Here is a 17,113-nt window from a genome sequence, read left to right as displayed (position 1 = left end):
TGAACTTTATTAACTCTCAGTGAATGTTATTTGAGCACGCATGCACAAGGCATTTACCTGCTATACAAAGAACCAAACCACACCTCTGCTGTTGTCCAATCAGCAGTTTCAAATCCTGCTCCAGAGAAGAAGATGACACACAGGTGGAAGCCGACAAATGTTGCGTTTGGTTGTTCATCAGTGGTGGGAAATTTGAGTGTCTGGCAGAGAGTGAGAGTGAGGCTGCCACAGGGGGGGTGCAGAAAGGCTGGAGCTGCTGCTGTGGGAGACACGTTCTCCTCACACTCGTGTCCTGCCTGCATGTGAGGGAGACTCAAACAGGAGTCTGAGTACTGGAAGTTACGTGACCATAGGCTCAAGTTTGAGGCTACTTTTTAGACCGTCAATGAGTAAAAATGGAATTTAAGCTCAGTGAGCAGGTGTGGTGGATGCTCTTACCACCACCACATCGTGTTAGTATTTATTTATTCTATGTTTGCATTTTAGATCATTTTTTGAATGATTTACTTACACTTGTTCTTCTGCTTTGAGGTGCTGCTAATTCAGATCAGCTGGAGGCTTAAGCCAGGAACATACCAATCTTTCTAAAAGACTGAGGGGGGGCTTTATTTGTTAAATTTGGCCTTAATTCCTTAATTTTGTCACTTTAACATTCACTTATTATTTGTGCTAAATTAAAGTTAGTTTTGCTTTATTTGTTTTATATCTTGCTGTAGCTAATTTTGTAACTTTTCCCTTTTATTATGCTCCCTCATGTAGCAGATTTAGGTTACTCCGTTCCTATTTAAGCAGCCTTTGGTTCTTTGTTTGGAGGTCAGTTTTTGGTTGTTTTGTTAGTGTTCAATTAGTTGATCTCATTTTAGTTGGGCCCAAATTAGTTTTTTGTATGATTTAATTGTTATTCATATTTGATTTTTTTGGATTTATTCATTTTTGAATTATTAAATTAAAATTGTTCCTAATTTTTTGAATACCTTTGTCCTTACTTAAGCTTGGTCCCTCACAGCAGGCGAACACAATACCCCAGATAATGATTGTTAATGTCATAGACTGTGAAGTCCAGAGGCAGAGAGACATCAGTGTGTTAGCCCGATGTCTCTCTGCCTCTGGACTTCACGGCAGCTGATGAGCTGCAGCATCCCGAGCCCAGACTGTGGAGGGCTGGCAGTCTGGGCGGGTCTTCACTAACATGGTGCTGAAATCATAAAATGAAGTAACTAATGCTGTGAAAGACATTTGCAACAAGTAAAAAGCTCAAATGGTGTACCAAATGAAGTTAATCATTAAAGGTGGGGTAGGGGTTCTTTTTCTGGAACATTTTTTTACATATTGCTTGAAATACTCTTCACACCCCCATTGCAACCAACTAATTAAAAGTTTTGACACAAATATGAAAAGTTTTAGTGGCCTCTAGAACGTACAATCCAGGAAAAACACTATCCAATCATACTGAACGTTCACGATGATTGGATTCTGATGCCGTCTATCAAACTGCAATCTGCTCCTCCCTCCCCCTCCCTCCCCCTGTGCACGTACCCTGCTCCGTGAACGAATTACGCGTGCCCAGAAGCTTGGCAGGAAGCTAAACTAGAGCCAGCTTGGCTAGCACCTAGCATTATTAAACGTATAGTTATCATATACTAAATACGGCAACGATCGATGCTTGCTGTCAGAACAGCGCTCGTGCACCTTCGTGCTCGTGCGCGTTCATGTACTCTAGAGGCGTGGCTTCGGGAGGAAAGTGAAGAAAAGGGTTGGGACTTTTGACCTGTGAATTTTCAAAATGCAGCTTCGCTGGACTCAAAATCCAGGATCTCCTACCGTACCTTTAAGGTAGATGTTAGAAAAGTAAAAGATTGTCATTTGTCAGGGTTTTCCACTCTGGAGAGATGAATCTTCTGTGCGTCATTAATGCCTCTGCTACCTGCTGACCGTGCAGTAAGATGACGTAAGAAGTCCCGTAAACTGTGAAATTGTTGAGTTTTCTGGTGATCATGGTTTGGACAAAGTGAGATGAAAGCTGAGCTGTTTTCAGCAGGTTCTCAGGGCCCACACTGCAGCAGGGTTCCTGTAAATGGTGACAGCACGAGTGTTTTGGCCTGCCAATCCTCGGAAATGATTCAGCTTATTGTGTATCTGCTTACAAAATCATCATCTTTAATAGACACATCTCAGTAACTGGAGTGGAAATGATCTTTTGGAGATTTCTGTAAGGAGACATTTCTGTGTAATTTGGCCATGAGGCGTTCTGATGAGGAAAGTTTTTATTTCCCCCAGCAGGGCCTTTTATTAACTATTTTCTCTGGGATTGTGCTTTCATGTTGGCTTTACTAAATGTATTTGATAAAAAAGATGAAATGCTAATTTTTGAGGATAGATTTAATTTGAGGATAGATTTGGCCAGAAGTTTAACTGTCTTCACATTTTCAGGACTGCTTTCAACAATCCTTTTTATACATCCCACAGTGTGTGTGACAAACAGGTTAACATGTAGCCTTTTTGTACGTGTGCATGTGGCCCCTGCTCCCTTTTCCTTTTTGCACATCTCTGTTTCGTGTCACTTTCATTCCCAGCAGCGTTTCATTTCCTCGGCCGTTGGAGACCAATAGAAAGGACTGGCTGTTGGAATGGGATTTAAAGCTTTGAGAGTTGAGCGCCTGCACTTCACTTTTGGAATGTCCCTGAGCAAAGCCTGCCTCGGCTCGCTTTTCTTTCTAAACATGGAAGGCAGTAGAGATGTTATGGTCAAGGAGGTTGTGATGAGTCATCGTGTCGGGTCTGGGTCCCCCTGGGGGGGCCATAAGGAACACCAGCTTTGCTGACTTGAACTGTTGGAGTAAAGTAAGTGTAGCGTTCTACACCTTCAACGAGTTTAGAATTGAATTTACCTTGGTTGGGGGCACCACCTCCCGTCAGATTTTGAGAGGAAACAGAATTAGAAGCTATAATCAAAAGGAGTCTGGTCTAAGGGTGATCCTATCTGAATTGATATCCAACACTTAACTCTCTGATCATTATAAGAATTTTTATTTAAACAACTTCAAAGTTGCGTTCAAAACAATTGATGAGGAGAAAACAACACACAGAGGGTGATTTGCAGACTTTACAGCGAAATGCGGGAAGGAGATTATTATTATAATTTATCTTGACAGCGTACTGCACGGGCCCACCACAGCATCACGATGAGAAAAGAGATGAGACCTTACTTTGAGCTGACTCACAGAGCGAGTGATGTTAGCGTCTCCTTGGTAACCGACCGTTACACGTAGGGTAGCTTTCTGTGTCTCCTTGGTAACCCACCGTCTGGAAAGTGGGATTCGGGTGTTTCTTCCCGGACCCCTCCTTTCATGGGCAAGGTTTCCTCCAGTGATACGGTACTCAGTGCGTGGCAGGTAGGTTTCTTTCTCTCTGCGCAAAGCGCTGGGTCTGAGACTGAGGACCCGGTGTCAGTTCAAAATGGACCAAACCAACGAAGAGCGCCTGAACCAGACTTATAACAATTATTTATATTTACTGAAATGACTGGATCCGCTAAGGTTTCTAAAGTTAAAAGTCAAAAGCTGGGCGAAGAAATTTAAAGTTGGTTTGAAGTTTTAATGATGTTAAAAGACACGTGGTGAGAGCTGAACAGGTTACAGGAGTCTGAGAAAGGTACAAGAGTGATTTTGGGGGCGCTTCTTTTTAACCATGAAGGCCGGAGTGACGCGCTGGGTTTTCATCCAGGGATAAGTTCGAAACCTGATCTTTGGGGTTTGAGGGCATGTTGGAATGTCTTTGTCATAAGCTGATCTGTTATCAAGGTAACCTGGACTCTCTTATTCCCGTATTAATTTCACATTCAAAGTAGGGCTGATACACTAATCTCACGATACGATACGATACGATACGATACGATACGATAAGATACACGATATTCAGCCAACGATACGATTCGATTCGATTCGATACACTTACATCATTTTCTGGGGGAAAAAAGGGAAAGTGTCATTTGACATGAATCGTCGCTGACTGGACCGGTGGTCCGACCTTTGAACCGGAGGACAGCACCGCCAGACAAACAGAAACAAACAGAAACAAACATGTCACAAACGTGAGAGCTGTGCACTTTATACAACATTTTTATCAACTAATTTTTCACTGCTTTCTATAATGTGACCCCTGGCATTGTATTGTATTACCTTAATGTTTTGTGTTTTCACTAATGGTAAAGTCTGACTTTTCAATAAAGTTTGTTTAAAAAAAAAAAGAAAAAATTATAATTTAAAAAAGAAAAAAAATCTATACTTTATCGGGACACGAAATATCAATATATATCGCAGTATCGATAAAATTGCTCAGCCCAAATTTAAAGGATATACTGTATAATGCATATGAACAATAACAGTAATATAAGCATGAACACAAGCGTAACAAAACATACATGATCTAATTAAAATGGGTGCCTCATCCATATAACATGACTCTGACTTCTAATTAAAGTGAGTTTATAAAATCGGTAGCAGTACCAGATAGAAGTTTGGTGATTACATGCACATTTTTATTCAACTGAATGTCATTTTGTTGTCATTAAAAGGGAATAAACCGTTATGCGGTTTTGGTTACTGGAGCATTTAAATGCCAGATGATTATAACTCAGAGGTTCGTTATCCAGGTCCTCTAGGTGGCGCTGTGGCTCCATGGTAGAATTGCTTAGATCGTGACGGTTTGGTAACTTCTCTGGGGTACTACGTACAAAGTGGTGAAAAGTCTTAAAATGCTGCTTCGGGTGTCCATGACTGGGTTTCCATACTGGTCTGCAGATATGACACAAGTCCATTATCGTCCCATTAATCCGTATGAAGTTGGGTTCTGGGAGTTTGGTTGTTTTCCAAGAGTGTGGAATTTGAGTCTGGATTCTTTCATCCATGTCGTGTCAGGTTTAATTTACACCTTCCAGATAACAGAGGCTGTTTTCTCCTGGGACGGGTTTCTCCCCCGCTTTGGTGAGCAGGGGTGGGCCATTTTGAGGCACCCAGATGCTACGCTTATCTTAAGCAAACCTCATGAAAGAGAAAAAGGTTGACATTGGAAGCTTTATCTAAAGCTTTCTCAGGTTGTAAAAGAGTTGATCTGTTTTGGAAAAGGGAAAAAGGAGACCAGAGGGGGTTGAGCGGTCTCCCCCCTTCAGGGTCTTGAGCACGCTCCATAAGCAACGTGTCTTTTCAGTCCCTTTTCCCTCTCGCCCTGCAGGTGGTATACTTTGGTGACAGCCTGAGGTCGGACATGTTCCCCGCCACCAGATTTGGGAAGTGGGAGACAGTGATGATAGTGGAGGAAATGGAGGGGGAGGGTGTCCTGAAAAGCGACGCAGCGATGTTCAATGAGGGTCAAGTGGAGCCGCTGGAGAAAAGGGGAAAGTTTGAGGTAAGTTTACTGAAGCAGCTGTTTCCGTTTAGCAGCCATTCCTCACCCCCCTCCCCTCAGACTCACCCCCAGCTCTGGCTTGCTGCCACCACATACCCTGTAACAGTTGGTATATACAGAGAGGCCATTTTAACATTTCTGGTTTCTTTATACACAATTCATTGATCAGCCAAAAACACTGTCAAAAATCCTTGTCTTAAAATGTACTGGTATACAGTATTCCCTCTGTTTTACAGTAGCTGTAGTACCAGTGATTGAGTTAAGAGAAAAAATGGTTGTGTTGACACACAGGAACCAAATTTAGAGTTTGAATCTGTGTTTAGCCCAATTATGGCAGAGAAATCTGATTGGCTAAGACTTGCTTTTATAGATTTGCTAAAAGACACTTTATGTAGCCATACAGATGCCTCACCTCCACATTAAACAGTAAGCACACTCACACAGCAGAGGAGGATATTAAGCAGCAGGATGTTGGGATCAAAAAGTGAGAGGTCAGCACATCTTTTGGCAGAAACAACAGGAGCAGAAGTGAACTTCCTCTTTCTCTGAAAGTCTGCTGACTGGGATACTGTGCTGTATCTGAAACACTGATCCAACATGCAGCAATATATACAGTGCACTCCACAGCCAAAACTTGGGATGATTTATGGAATACAACAAAAACTAAACTTCATTTTTCACTTCCTTGTATTTAGACAACTCAGATTTCTAGAATTTGAGTCCTGGATTTCTAGAATCTGGACTGCAGGCATGTCCGTCAGGCAGACCTACTCATGGGGAATGTGAGAGTGTTGCAAATAAATGGATGAGCTTGGAGAGCCCACAAAGACACAGCAGGGATATCAGGAATGCAGTATTATGTGTTTCACTGAGACATTTACCACATTCCAACGGATCTCTGCTCAGATTTAAGACCGTATGGGCACACAGACATCAAAAAGAGGACCAAAACAAAGACAAAGATTTTGCAGTGCTTGTTTAAATAATGGTGGAATTAAACACCAGTGTTCCAGAATCACATGGCTCTTTGTGTGATTCTGGAACACTGAGATTCCATTCATGATATCCATAGAGAGATTTAATCTTTCTTATTTTAGCAGTGCTGTATATCTCAGCCTGCACTGCTGCTGATGCTGGCTGGGATGTCTTCAGCTCAGTTGTTGCCAGGCAACAAACTCTTGAGGGACATGTGGTCAGGGATGAAAAAGATCCCAGGCTTAGGGTGAATGAGTAGCAATGCTCCTATTTTGCACCCCCCTTTCACAGAGGCACGGAGGCCACTAAAGCCCAAACTGAGTGCCCTGCTGTTTGGGTTTTTAGTTCAGCGACTCAACATGATGCACAGAAAGAGTTTAAATAGTTGTTTTGAGTAAATAAAAGCTGTCACACAAGTGTACCCGTGGTCCCCGGAGTGCAGAGGGGAGCTTCAGTGCAGAAGTTGCCCTCGGCCTCCTGTCAGCATCTGCAGACCTCTGGTGGTTTGTAAGGGCCATTTCAGACCAGGGCGGCAAAGCGTGGCGGAACGGAAGCGATTTTCACCGGCGGAGGTGAAAATACATGGAAACAGATCTGTCCTTGCACACCGACGCGGCGGTAGTCGGGCGGTAGCGGCGCGGAGGCGCCTCCGTCCCGCGCTGCTTTTGGAAAATAGAACTCGAGCGGAATTTGGCCGGCGGCGGCCGGCGGTGTCCCGTTGAAATGAATGGGGAATGCAGACAGGGCTGGAGCAGAACTACCGCGGCCGCGGACTGTCCGGTGTGAAAAGCCAAGTTGAACACACCGCCTTATAACCGGCGTAAGACTGCCGTCGTTTCGCTGCCGCCACGCCACGCTCTGGTCTGAAATGGGCCTAATCCTGTCTACACAACTCCAGTCCTGACCTAATGTCACCTCCACCTCCACGCAGCGATACCTCTCACCCTACCTGTCCCCACAGCTTTCCCTGACAAATCTCTGCAGTGTCACCCTGCACCTGTCATGGATCTTAACTTCCCCAACATCTCACATCAGGACACACTGAAGCCTCCTCTGCTTCCCCCTCCAGCCTGTCAGGTGAAGAAGTAGCTGTACTGAGCCCCAGGGCCATGAAGGTCTGTGCGGAAGAGCGATGTGAGATTCTACAGCACCTCTTCCACCTGAGCCTGAGTCAGGAGAAAGTTCCAGTGCTGGAAACAAAAATAACAAAAACAATGTTGTTTTCTACAATTTGAAAAAGGAGTGAAAAGGGAAAGCAAAAAAATGGGAACCCCAGGAGACGTGAGCTCTTCGATAACTTTGACCAACGTGTCAGAGCTTAATTAGGCTGTTAGGGTCATGGCTTGTTCTCATTGTTAGGAAAGGCCAGGTAAAGCTTTATAAATACCCAGACTCCTCTAGCCTTGTCCCAACAATCAGCAGCCATGGTTCCTCTAAACAGTTTCCTGGCGCTCTAAAGATGAAAATGATCGACTTGGCTGGCTACAAAAAGCATTTACAAGCTGTGATAGCTGCCAAAGAGGGGGCTGCCAGGTGCTAACGATGCAGGGTGGCCAAACCTTTGCTGCGGGCCCTTTTCCTTTTCTGTCATTCTGAAAATGTAGAAGATGAAGATAAAGAAAAATATTTAGTTTAAAGTGGAAAGGTAATGTGTGATCTGTAACTTTATGCTTTTTGGAGATCATTTCATCTTCCACTTGCTTAACTGTTCACATTAACAGAAACTTTTGCATGCCACTGTATGTCTAAATTTACATACATTCCTCGGTACCTTAACACATATTCAAGTCAGCCGTGCCTGGGACACTGATGCCCCCCATATAGTCGCAGGTGCTGGCTTATGCACTTTCTCTCCTAACAGTCAGGATGGTCTTTCTCATCTTTGTTACATGTCAGATTTTCTTAAAAGCACCTGAAACATGGCATGGATTTTCTTGTGTCCAAGTTCATCAACTGTGAGCACACAGCTGATAAATGAACAAAATGTTAAAGAGGGCTGGCTCCATGTCTGGAACTGCTTAGGGGGGTTGATTAAAAAAAAACTGCAACATTATGATTTCCCTTTTGTTTCCATTCATTTAATTTCATACAAGGCTTCTTCCTTGAGTGATACAGTTTAAGGTTATATTACTGGATGCATATCATCTGAAAAAAAGACGTAATCATAAGCCGACAACCACTGGACTATATCCCCAGTTTAGGTGCAAAATAACCCACCCCCACCGCCTCTGGCCCAGAACATGAACACGTCCCTGGCCTTCAGGATGTCAGAGAAAATTTGCTGGAGATGGAAGTTGAGGTTCTCCTGAACTGGGGCCTCTCATAAACCTAACCAGTGCACCAAGCCTGTTCAGCATGGTCCCCTGCCACCTGATCCAACTCACCACCAGGTGGGGATCAGTTGTCAGCTCAGCTCCGTACGTCATCTGAGTGTCGCTCATCAGATGATGTGATTACAAATTCAATCATCAATTTGAAACATAGGGTGTCCTGGTGCACTTGTGAACACTCCTATGCTCAAATATGTTTTTTTGTCAACAAGCATTGACTTAAACAGAAGTTCAACAACAAAACACTACTCTGGTTCGAATGGGCGGGCTATTCTTCCCAGTCACACCCCCCAGGTTTAACTGGCATCGCCCACATGAGCATTGAAGTCCCCCAGCAGGACAATGGAGTCCACAGGTGGTGCAACCTCCAGCACTTTAGCCAAGAAAGCGAAGTACTCTCAACTGCTGTTAGTAGCATAAGGCAAACAACAGTCAGCCCTTTTCCCAACCCAAAAGTGCTGGGAAGACAATTGATCGCCAAGAGAGGGGTAAGCTCTCTTTACATCCAAAAATAACTCTGGCAATGCAATACTGTTTTGTTCCCTTTCTTAATTCTTTAACTATTATATTTAGGAGTGTATGAGACATGTCTCATTTCTTACTCTTGATCCTCCCTTGTCTGTGTTATGCAACAGTTCCAGATTACTTTGGCTGTTACTGTATAAAAAAAACTTTCTTTTAAAGTGGAGATGTGTGTGTCATGACATCCTGCTGTCATTATTATTACCATTCATCAGTTCCATGTTCCAGTAAAACGTTCTGATGCTGCATGAGTTATCATAAGGAAGCGGGGGATTTCTCCGAAATAATGATTCAGTGCAGTTCTGAAAACAACCCTCAGCATCCTGTGATGAAGCCAGTTTGAAGTCTTGCTTCATTCCCTTTCATTTTCACTCCCTTTCTTCAGGTCTGTACTGGTCTGAAAATGAATCTTCACACAAAGCTACATGATTGGTTTGTCTCAACTGACTCCACAGGAGCAGGGCATGAAGTCGCCCTCTGCCGCGTCCAACCAGTGGGGCTCCTACTTCGTTGACGTTCACAAAAGTGGAGGAGAGGATGAGGAGTGCCAGAAACTGACATGGTGCTGCCACTGCATCCACAAATACAGCACCATGGCCATACCTAGCGTGGAGCACATAGCAGGTATGTGGAAACAGACAGTAGATGGATCAAGGTTAAAAAGGGAGAACTTAGAAACACAAGTGGAAAATGTGGTTTTAAAAGTTTAGGACTGCAAAAAGTAGAATACAAAAGAGTAGTTTTCTAAGGCTAGGTGGAAAGTCGGGTCTATATGAACCAAATCAACATTAATCAGGTTAACCCATTGGCGCCTAAAGCACCTGCAAAAAAGGCTGCTCAATGCCTAAGCCAGTTTTTAGAAAAGGTCCCCAATGCCTGAGGTTTTTTTTAACTAAAAACAATTAATTGAAAACACCTAAGAACAATTCAATAGTCTCAGCCTCTGAAACACATAAAGACATGAAATAATTTGCATTTTAAAGGTTAAATTCTCTGCTTTTATTCCGTCATGTTCATTCAGCATTAACACCAACACATTTTCATTAAAAAAAAATGAAAAAGATGAGTCAATACACACACAAACACACACACAGACACACACATGATTCAGGATAATACCCAATGCTGCTATTTATTATACTACTATTACTATACTATAACTAATCATCATTACTATTATTATCATCATTATTATTAGTAGTATTAGTAGTAAATGTAGGCACCACTTCAGCTACATTTCTGGCCATGATAGAGACGTCATTGCAAAATTATAATATCAGCAATAATAATGAATGATAAAAAGAAACTGCAATATATCTTGCATTTTGCAGTTATACTGTAAACTTCAGTGACACGACTTCTAAAACATCATAGTTATACTGCAGTAATTCGCACCGGGCTCTCTTTTTTTTTTTTTTTACATAAGGGCAACGCCACTCAAATAAGAATGAGAAGTCGTCAGAATGAAGCGCAAGAATAAATAATTACCTCCAGATCATGTCGAAACGATCTCGTGCCATCACTCGGGCGACATTTGTCTGATACAGCCACTTGCTCTGCCTCCAGTAATCCCGGCGAGTTGGTAGTTTGATTATTCCAAAAGTTAGGCAGATACCGATGAAAGATTTCATCTCCTGCTTTGACACGGGGCTCCACTTCGAGTTGGATGGTGTGTGGCCGCGAGCCTGATCCGCATATAAGTTTGTCTGTGTCACCAACATATCCCAAACTTCATCACTGAAAATATGCGAGAACACATCTAAAGGACTCGCATCTTCAGATATTGGCACCTTCAGCCCCGGTGTACGAGTAAACTTTTGTTGACGTCGGGGGCGAAATCCAGCGGACTGCCAGTCTACTTGAAAGCCAAAAAAATCCTCGTCCTCGTCCTCATCCTCTCCAAACAAATACCAATCATTGTGCATTACATGCGCCTTGAAAATAATGATAAATGAACCATGTTGCGCAACGCAACAACCGGCGTTAGGGACCATGTTGCGCTACGCAACATCCGGCGTCAATGGGTTAATAAATCCAGAGTTTGGTGGACCTGACATGAAATCCTCTTGTGGCATCAGTGAAGTCCACTCTTGGAATGGATAAGAGGCTACGACTTGACATTGTTAGATTATTTAAAGGCTAAAAACTGAGCACTTTAATAATAGGTCATCGAATGGTCCAAAAGTCTCCTCATGGTTTAAAAGGCTTTTCTTGACAGTTTGTAATTATCATTTGAGCAGGTTGCTTTTTAAACTTGAGGAAACAGGGCTGATACGAACATATGAAATGTTTTCAGCTGTAAAATAAGTCATCTGTGGCAGATTTAAACACTTCCATACTGATGATGCACATTTCAGAAAAGTTTATGGAAACTGCACAATATAGATAAATAAGTAACAAACTAACTTCAGTTTTACCAGAAGTTTTTGCCATTTTTGGAAAAAGAGTGAATGCATATGAGGGGAACTGGACCGTTTGGCCTCACCATAAAAGTTACTAACATCATTGATCATATGAGGTATTTGTGTTTCCAGATGACAAACATGGCCAACACTCACAGACATGAGAGTGTAAACACTTCATACCCAGATATTATTTATTTATCTTGCTTTTGTTTTTGTCTTCTGTCTCAAAGCTTTGTTTCTGGTTAGAGGCCACATCTGTTTATCACAGCAGGGCACGATTTCATCACCACCAGCTGACAACACTGCACAGCCTAGTTTAATCAGACAAACCTGATGCAGATTTTCAAGGAAGTGACACTTAAAAAGAAAGAAAAGCTTCAGAATGACTTTGTCTCTTGATGAAACCCAGTGGACCATCCACTGTCCTGTGTACACCAGCTGTGGCAGAGCTGTGGCAGAGCTGTGGCAGAGCTGTGACAGAGCTGTGACAGAGCTGTGGCAGAGCTGTGGCAGAGCTGTGGCAGAACTGTGGCAGAGCTGTGGCAGAGCTGTGGCAGAGCTGTGGCAGAACTGTGGCAGAGCTGTGGCAGAGCTGTGGCAGAGCTGTGGCAGAACTGTGGCAGAACTGTGGCAGAGCTGTGACAGAGCTGTGGCAGAACTGTGACAGAGCTGTGACAGAACTGTGGCAGAGATGTGGCAGAACTGTGGCAGAGCTGTGACAGAACTGTGGCAGAGCTATGGCAGAGCTGTGGCAGAACTGTGGCAGAGCTGTGGCAGAGCTGTGGCAGAACTGTGGCAGAGCTGTGGCAGAACTGTGGCAGAACTGTGGCAGAGCTGTGACAGAGCTGTGACAGAGCTGTGGCAGAACTGTGGCAGAGATGTGGCAGAACTGTGGCAGAGCTGTGACAGAGCTGTGGCAGAGCTGTGGCAGAGCTGTGGCAGAACTGTGGCAGAGCTGTGGCAGAGCTGTGGCAGAACTGTGGCAGAGATGTGGCAGAACTGTGGCAGAGCTGTGACAGAACTGTGGCAGAGCTGTGACAGAACTGTGACAGAACTGTGGCAGAGCTGTGACAGAACTGTGGCAGAGCTGTGGCAGAGCTGTGGCAGAGCTGTGGCAGAGCTGTGGCAGAGCTGTGACAGAACTGTGGCAGAGCTGTGGCAGAGCTGTGACAGAACTGTGGCAGAGCTGTGGCAGAGCTGTGGCAGAACTGTGGCAGAGCTGTGGCAGAGCTGTGACAGAACTGTGGCAGAGCTGTGGCAGAACTGTGGCAGAGCTGTGGCAGAGCTGTGGCAGAGCTGTGGCAGAGATGTGGCAGAACTGTGGCAGAGATGTGGCAGAACTGTGGCAGAGCTGTGGCAGAGCTGTGACAGAGCTGTGGCAGAGCTGTGGCAGAGCTGTGGCAGAACTGTGGCAGAGCTATGGCAGAGCTATGGCAGAACTGTGGCAGAGATGTGGCAGAACTGTGGCAGAGATGTGGCAGAGCTATGGCAGAACTGTGGCAGAGATGTGGCAGAACTGTGGCAGAGCTATGGCAGAGCTGTGGCAGAGCTGTGACAGAACTGTGGCAGAGATGTGGCAGAACTGTGGCAGAGCTATGGCAGAGCTGTGGCAGAACTGTGGCAGAGCTGTGGCAGAGCTGTGGCAGAGCTGTGGCAGAACTGTGGCAGAACTGTGGCAGAGCTGTGGCAGAGCTGTGGCAGAGCTGTGGCAGAGCTGTGGCAGAGCTGCCCTGCAAAGCGCAGGCTTCCGTGTCTTGCCCAAACAGACTTTGACATGTGGAGGAGCTAGGGTTAGAATTCAAAGCAAACACAAGAAACTTGTGCTACAAAAGAAAATGGACCAGATTCAGTAAATAATTCCCTAAATTCAACAATTAACCTTCTAACACTGGCTCAGCACCTAATGAAGAACCTCCTGATCCCTATAATATAGATCAGTGAGCAGTGCTGACCAACATGTCATTGGGGTCATCAGGTGGGAACCTCCTTTCATCAGTGTTTCATCTGGTTGGGCCCACAACACCTCCAGGAGGCTAGACAATGATCACTGGCATCCCAGAGTCACCCCCCTAATGCCAGCCAACACTGCTCCTCACACCACAACAACCATCTTTTCTTCCACAACCACAAGCTACCCCAGCCTCTCACCAACCAGTTATAGCGGGGTGGGGATTCAAACCCTGGTTCGGGTAGGATGATGATCAACAATCCGCTACAAATACTTGAAAATGATTTTGGCTTTGGCTGATATTGGCTCTACCTCACCCCAGTGTAGGTTTTAAATGCTTCTCATAAGTATGTCGACTGCATTACAAATAAATGCAGCTGAGGAAATATTGTCTGAGTGTGTTGTGATCCTGAGCTTTCCAGTCATACTGTCTTTTTACAGAACACCGGGTACGATTAAACAATTTCATAAAAAATGTGTAAAAATTTGTCCTTACCTCTTTTGAGCAGAATTTACCCCTGTCCTAAAAGATTTCTGTTTGACATTTTTTTCATTTCTCTTCACTTTGCAGGCCTGTAAGTTATTATTTCATCACAAAATTGTCTCTTTGGAAGTAAAATATCAAACAAAAGTCCAACATTCTTTGAGCCCAGTGATTACTGCCTGCTATTTAGAACAAAGTGTGCGATCCCACTGAATTCTGAAGTGTTGCTCACTAAGCTGCCACGGGGCATTAAATGTCCAGGCAGTCTGCACTCAGTCACCTTTTTATCGGCTTTATTTTACTCTGTGCAGGTCTCCCTCTGGATTACAAGTTCCCCAGGTTTTCCCCTGACAAACCCTGTACTACCGGCTACTATCCAAGGCCTCCGGATTCTTTGCTGAAGAGGTGCGACAATCTGTCTTAAAATGGGGGAAAAGAAAAAATTCCTCTCTAACCCCTCTGCCTCAGGAGAGGAATGTGCCTCCATTTTGCCAGTAATTTCCCACCTGACCCCACCATCGTCTGCAGAGCACAGGAAGCCCACTCTCCTCTCACCTTCAAAATAATCTCGTGAATGTAAGCCACAGTATATCTCTGTTACATTTGAAAGTTATTTTGTGGTTTGGTGTATTGTATATGTGGAAATTCAAGAAAATAAGAAATATTCTAATATTCCCATTGACTTATTTGTGTGTGTGTGTGTGTGTGTGTGTGTGTGTGTGTGTGTCAGGCCCTCTGTTGATTAAAAAAGTTGAATCTGTCAAGCTTCTCAGAAATAAAGTGAACATTTAACTGTCTTTTAGTGATTACCTCAAGAACAAAATCTACTGTAAGCTAAACTGGTCCCCTGAGACCCTCTGGAATCAGTGTGTCAGTATTTCTGTACAACCCTGTTATTGTGGACTCCTGTTTCTTTAGACACAGTTTAATTGTGTGCATTTAAGTAACCTGAACATGAGCTTTAAGATCATCTCTTTCCTCTGTGTCATTTCTGTGGAAGGTGTTGCCACAGAATTGGCACAATACTGTCCTTTGTGTCTGCTTTCACTTTGGAAAAGGATATTAATAATAATGGTGATGATGCTGAAGACTATGCTAGATATTCTGTGTATTACTTTTGGTGGAACTGTGACATGTGCTCTTTGAGTGATTGTGTAAAAATGTGGACCACTTGTGCTTCATTCATATGCAGATCGAAGATATGCTTCAACCGACTCCTGAATGGTTATTTTGTCGGTGTATGTAGAAAAGTTGTGCCATGATATACTGGAAACACTCTGTGGAAGTTTGCACGTTGCTGTCAAAGAAGATTGCTTTATTAGTTTTTATCTTTGTGCATTTAGCAAAGCTAAGCACTGAGACTCAACAACACAGTGGAAAAATACATCTGGCAGAAACTCCATTCAAGATCAACAGGCTGATCCAGCATCTGGTTCTGGTTGAACTAATCCTGTTTGTTTGTTTGATTCATTGAACCCGTGAGAATCCATGTTGTACAGCTAGAGTCAACAGTCCTAGGTGTTTGTGCATTCTGATGCTCACTAACAAGGCGGTCCATCATTACTCTGTTAGCTGTGCTCTGTTGTTACACAGTGACCAGCTGAATCCAGATATTGCAAAGTTTGAAAGAGGCAATTGACTGATCTGGTCAAAGTGAACTTGAGTTGGATCTGTTCAAATCTGACAGCTGTAGGATTATGTTTGATCTCCTATCTTGGGGTTTGCTACTTGCTTTATTGACAGACATGTGAAACTACGCACTCCAGCGAGTTACAACAAAAAAGAATTACTTTAATCATTTGAAAAGAAGTCAGCAAAGAGCTTTACTTTCAGTTATTTGTGTCACATCTAAAATATACTAAATGTTACCTCTGAGATGGTGCCACTTGTTTTTATGATGCATCCAATAATCCAGTGAGCTACTTTACTGGCTGTATTCTGTCTCCATCACATCCCACACCTGTCTCTACCCTAACACACAAAAATGACACTTGATCAAATCTTCATATTTTGCTCTCAATAAATGATTAAACAAGAAGATTTCCCAAATGTTTAAGTGTTCCTAAAAATTGACCAACATCTCACAAGGGAGAATACTATATGTTGATGATAAGCAGCATACAGCTGGCAGCCTGTCATCCAAAATGAATTGATACTTGTGCTGTGTGTGCAGGTTTTTCCAAACATACAGCTTTATTGATTGTACTCATCTGACCTGAAAAAAATGACATGCATATTTGCCTTATGTTGGATTCATTTGTGGTCTTAAGTTCTTGAAAACACAGGGAAATGTCAAGTTTGTGTTCAAGTGTTGAGGTACTGTCAATAAAATAAAATGTTCTATGATTTTCTTAAACAAAGCCGTCTCGTTTGGATTTCTTTGTGGGAACACCAGCCTCTCCCTGTAGGCGCTGTACTCTGATAATGTTGGAACTGGTTTAAAAAGGAACACATGAAGCAAAGCTGATTCACTCTCATTTAAGACAGTTGCTATTTGTAAAAGTGACAGTTGCTATTTTAACAAATAAGGAATGCAGCGCTCTGGTTGAGATGGGGTTTACCAACACAGAGGCCCTTAGCGTCCTAGACAACAGCATTGATGCTGTTGGAAATGACAGCTGTGGGCACCGGTGGTGGGGGCCAAGCTGGGGGGGCTTTGGTCGATGGAGTAGGCTGGGGAGGGAGAGGGGCTCGATGCTTCTTTGAGGATAGAATTCTTGATCTTTCATCTGCTGCTATGGCATGGTATGTTTTTATTTGAACAGGGACAGTGTACAATAAACATTGACCATGAGGAAAGATGCTTTGTACCAGGTTATAGCAGGAAATGCTCATTTCCACCTGTAGTCTCTGGGCAGGTTGGTGTAACAAAACTGATTCTAAAAAGGTACATGAGCACATGACCATTTCACCATACATTTTCACATATAAATAACTATCATTTAATTTAATACACAATACAAGTTGTTCCACTTTTTGCATGAATATAATAAATGAAAAATAAAAAAACATCTCTCATTTACACACAACATTCACTCTCTTTGGT

The 17,113-nt window shown here is 43.4% G+C and overlaps 1 protein-coding gene across 4 annotated transcripts in view; it reads left to right on the top strand.

Moving 5' to 3' along the window:
- The window catches only part of nt5dc1 (5'-nucleotidase domain containing 1), an 89,147-nt gene extending 72,720 nt beyond the window's left edge, over positions 1 to 16,427 (top strand). The window contains exons 10-13 of one of the 4 annotated variants that reach the window (XR_012768793.1): positions 5,230 to 5,403; positions 9,686 to 9,854; positions 14,379 to 14,643; positions 15,260 to 16,427. Coding sequence is in view for 2 of the 4 variants with exons in the window: in XM_075458535.1 (XP_075314650.1) it covers positions 5,230 to 5,403; positions 9,686 to 9,854; positions 14,379 to 14,491 (456 nt within the window). In the remaining 2 variants the exon portion in view is untranslated. Of the gene's footprint in view, positions 1 to 5,229; positions 5,404 to 9,615; positions 9,855 to 14,378 lie in introns of those variants that run through there. The other 3 variants (XR_012768792.1, XM_075458535.1, XM_075458536.1) reach the window with 3 other exon arrangements.
- The last annotated feature ends 686 nt before the right edge of the window (positions 16,428 to 17,113 follow it).

This window comes from Odontesthes bonariensis, chromosome 24 (genome assembly GCF_027942865.1).
Source record: "Odontesthes bonariensis isolate fOdoBon6 chromosome 24, fOdoBon6.hap1, whole genome shotgun sequence".
NCBI lineage: Eukaryota > Metazoa > Chordata > Actinopteri > Atheriniformes > Atherinopsidae > Odontesthes > Odontesthes bonariensis.
Note: the sequence above shows the minus strand (reverse complement) of the source record. Positions and strands in the feature narration are given on the sequence as shown.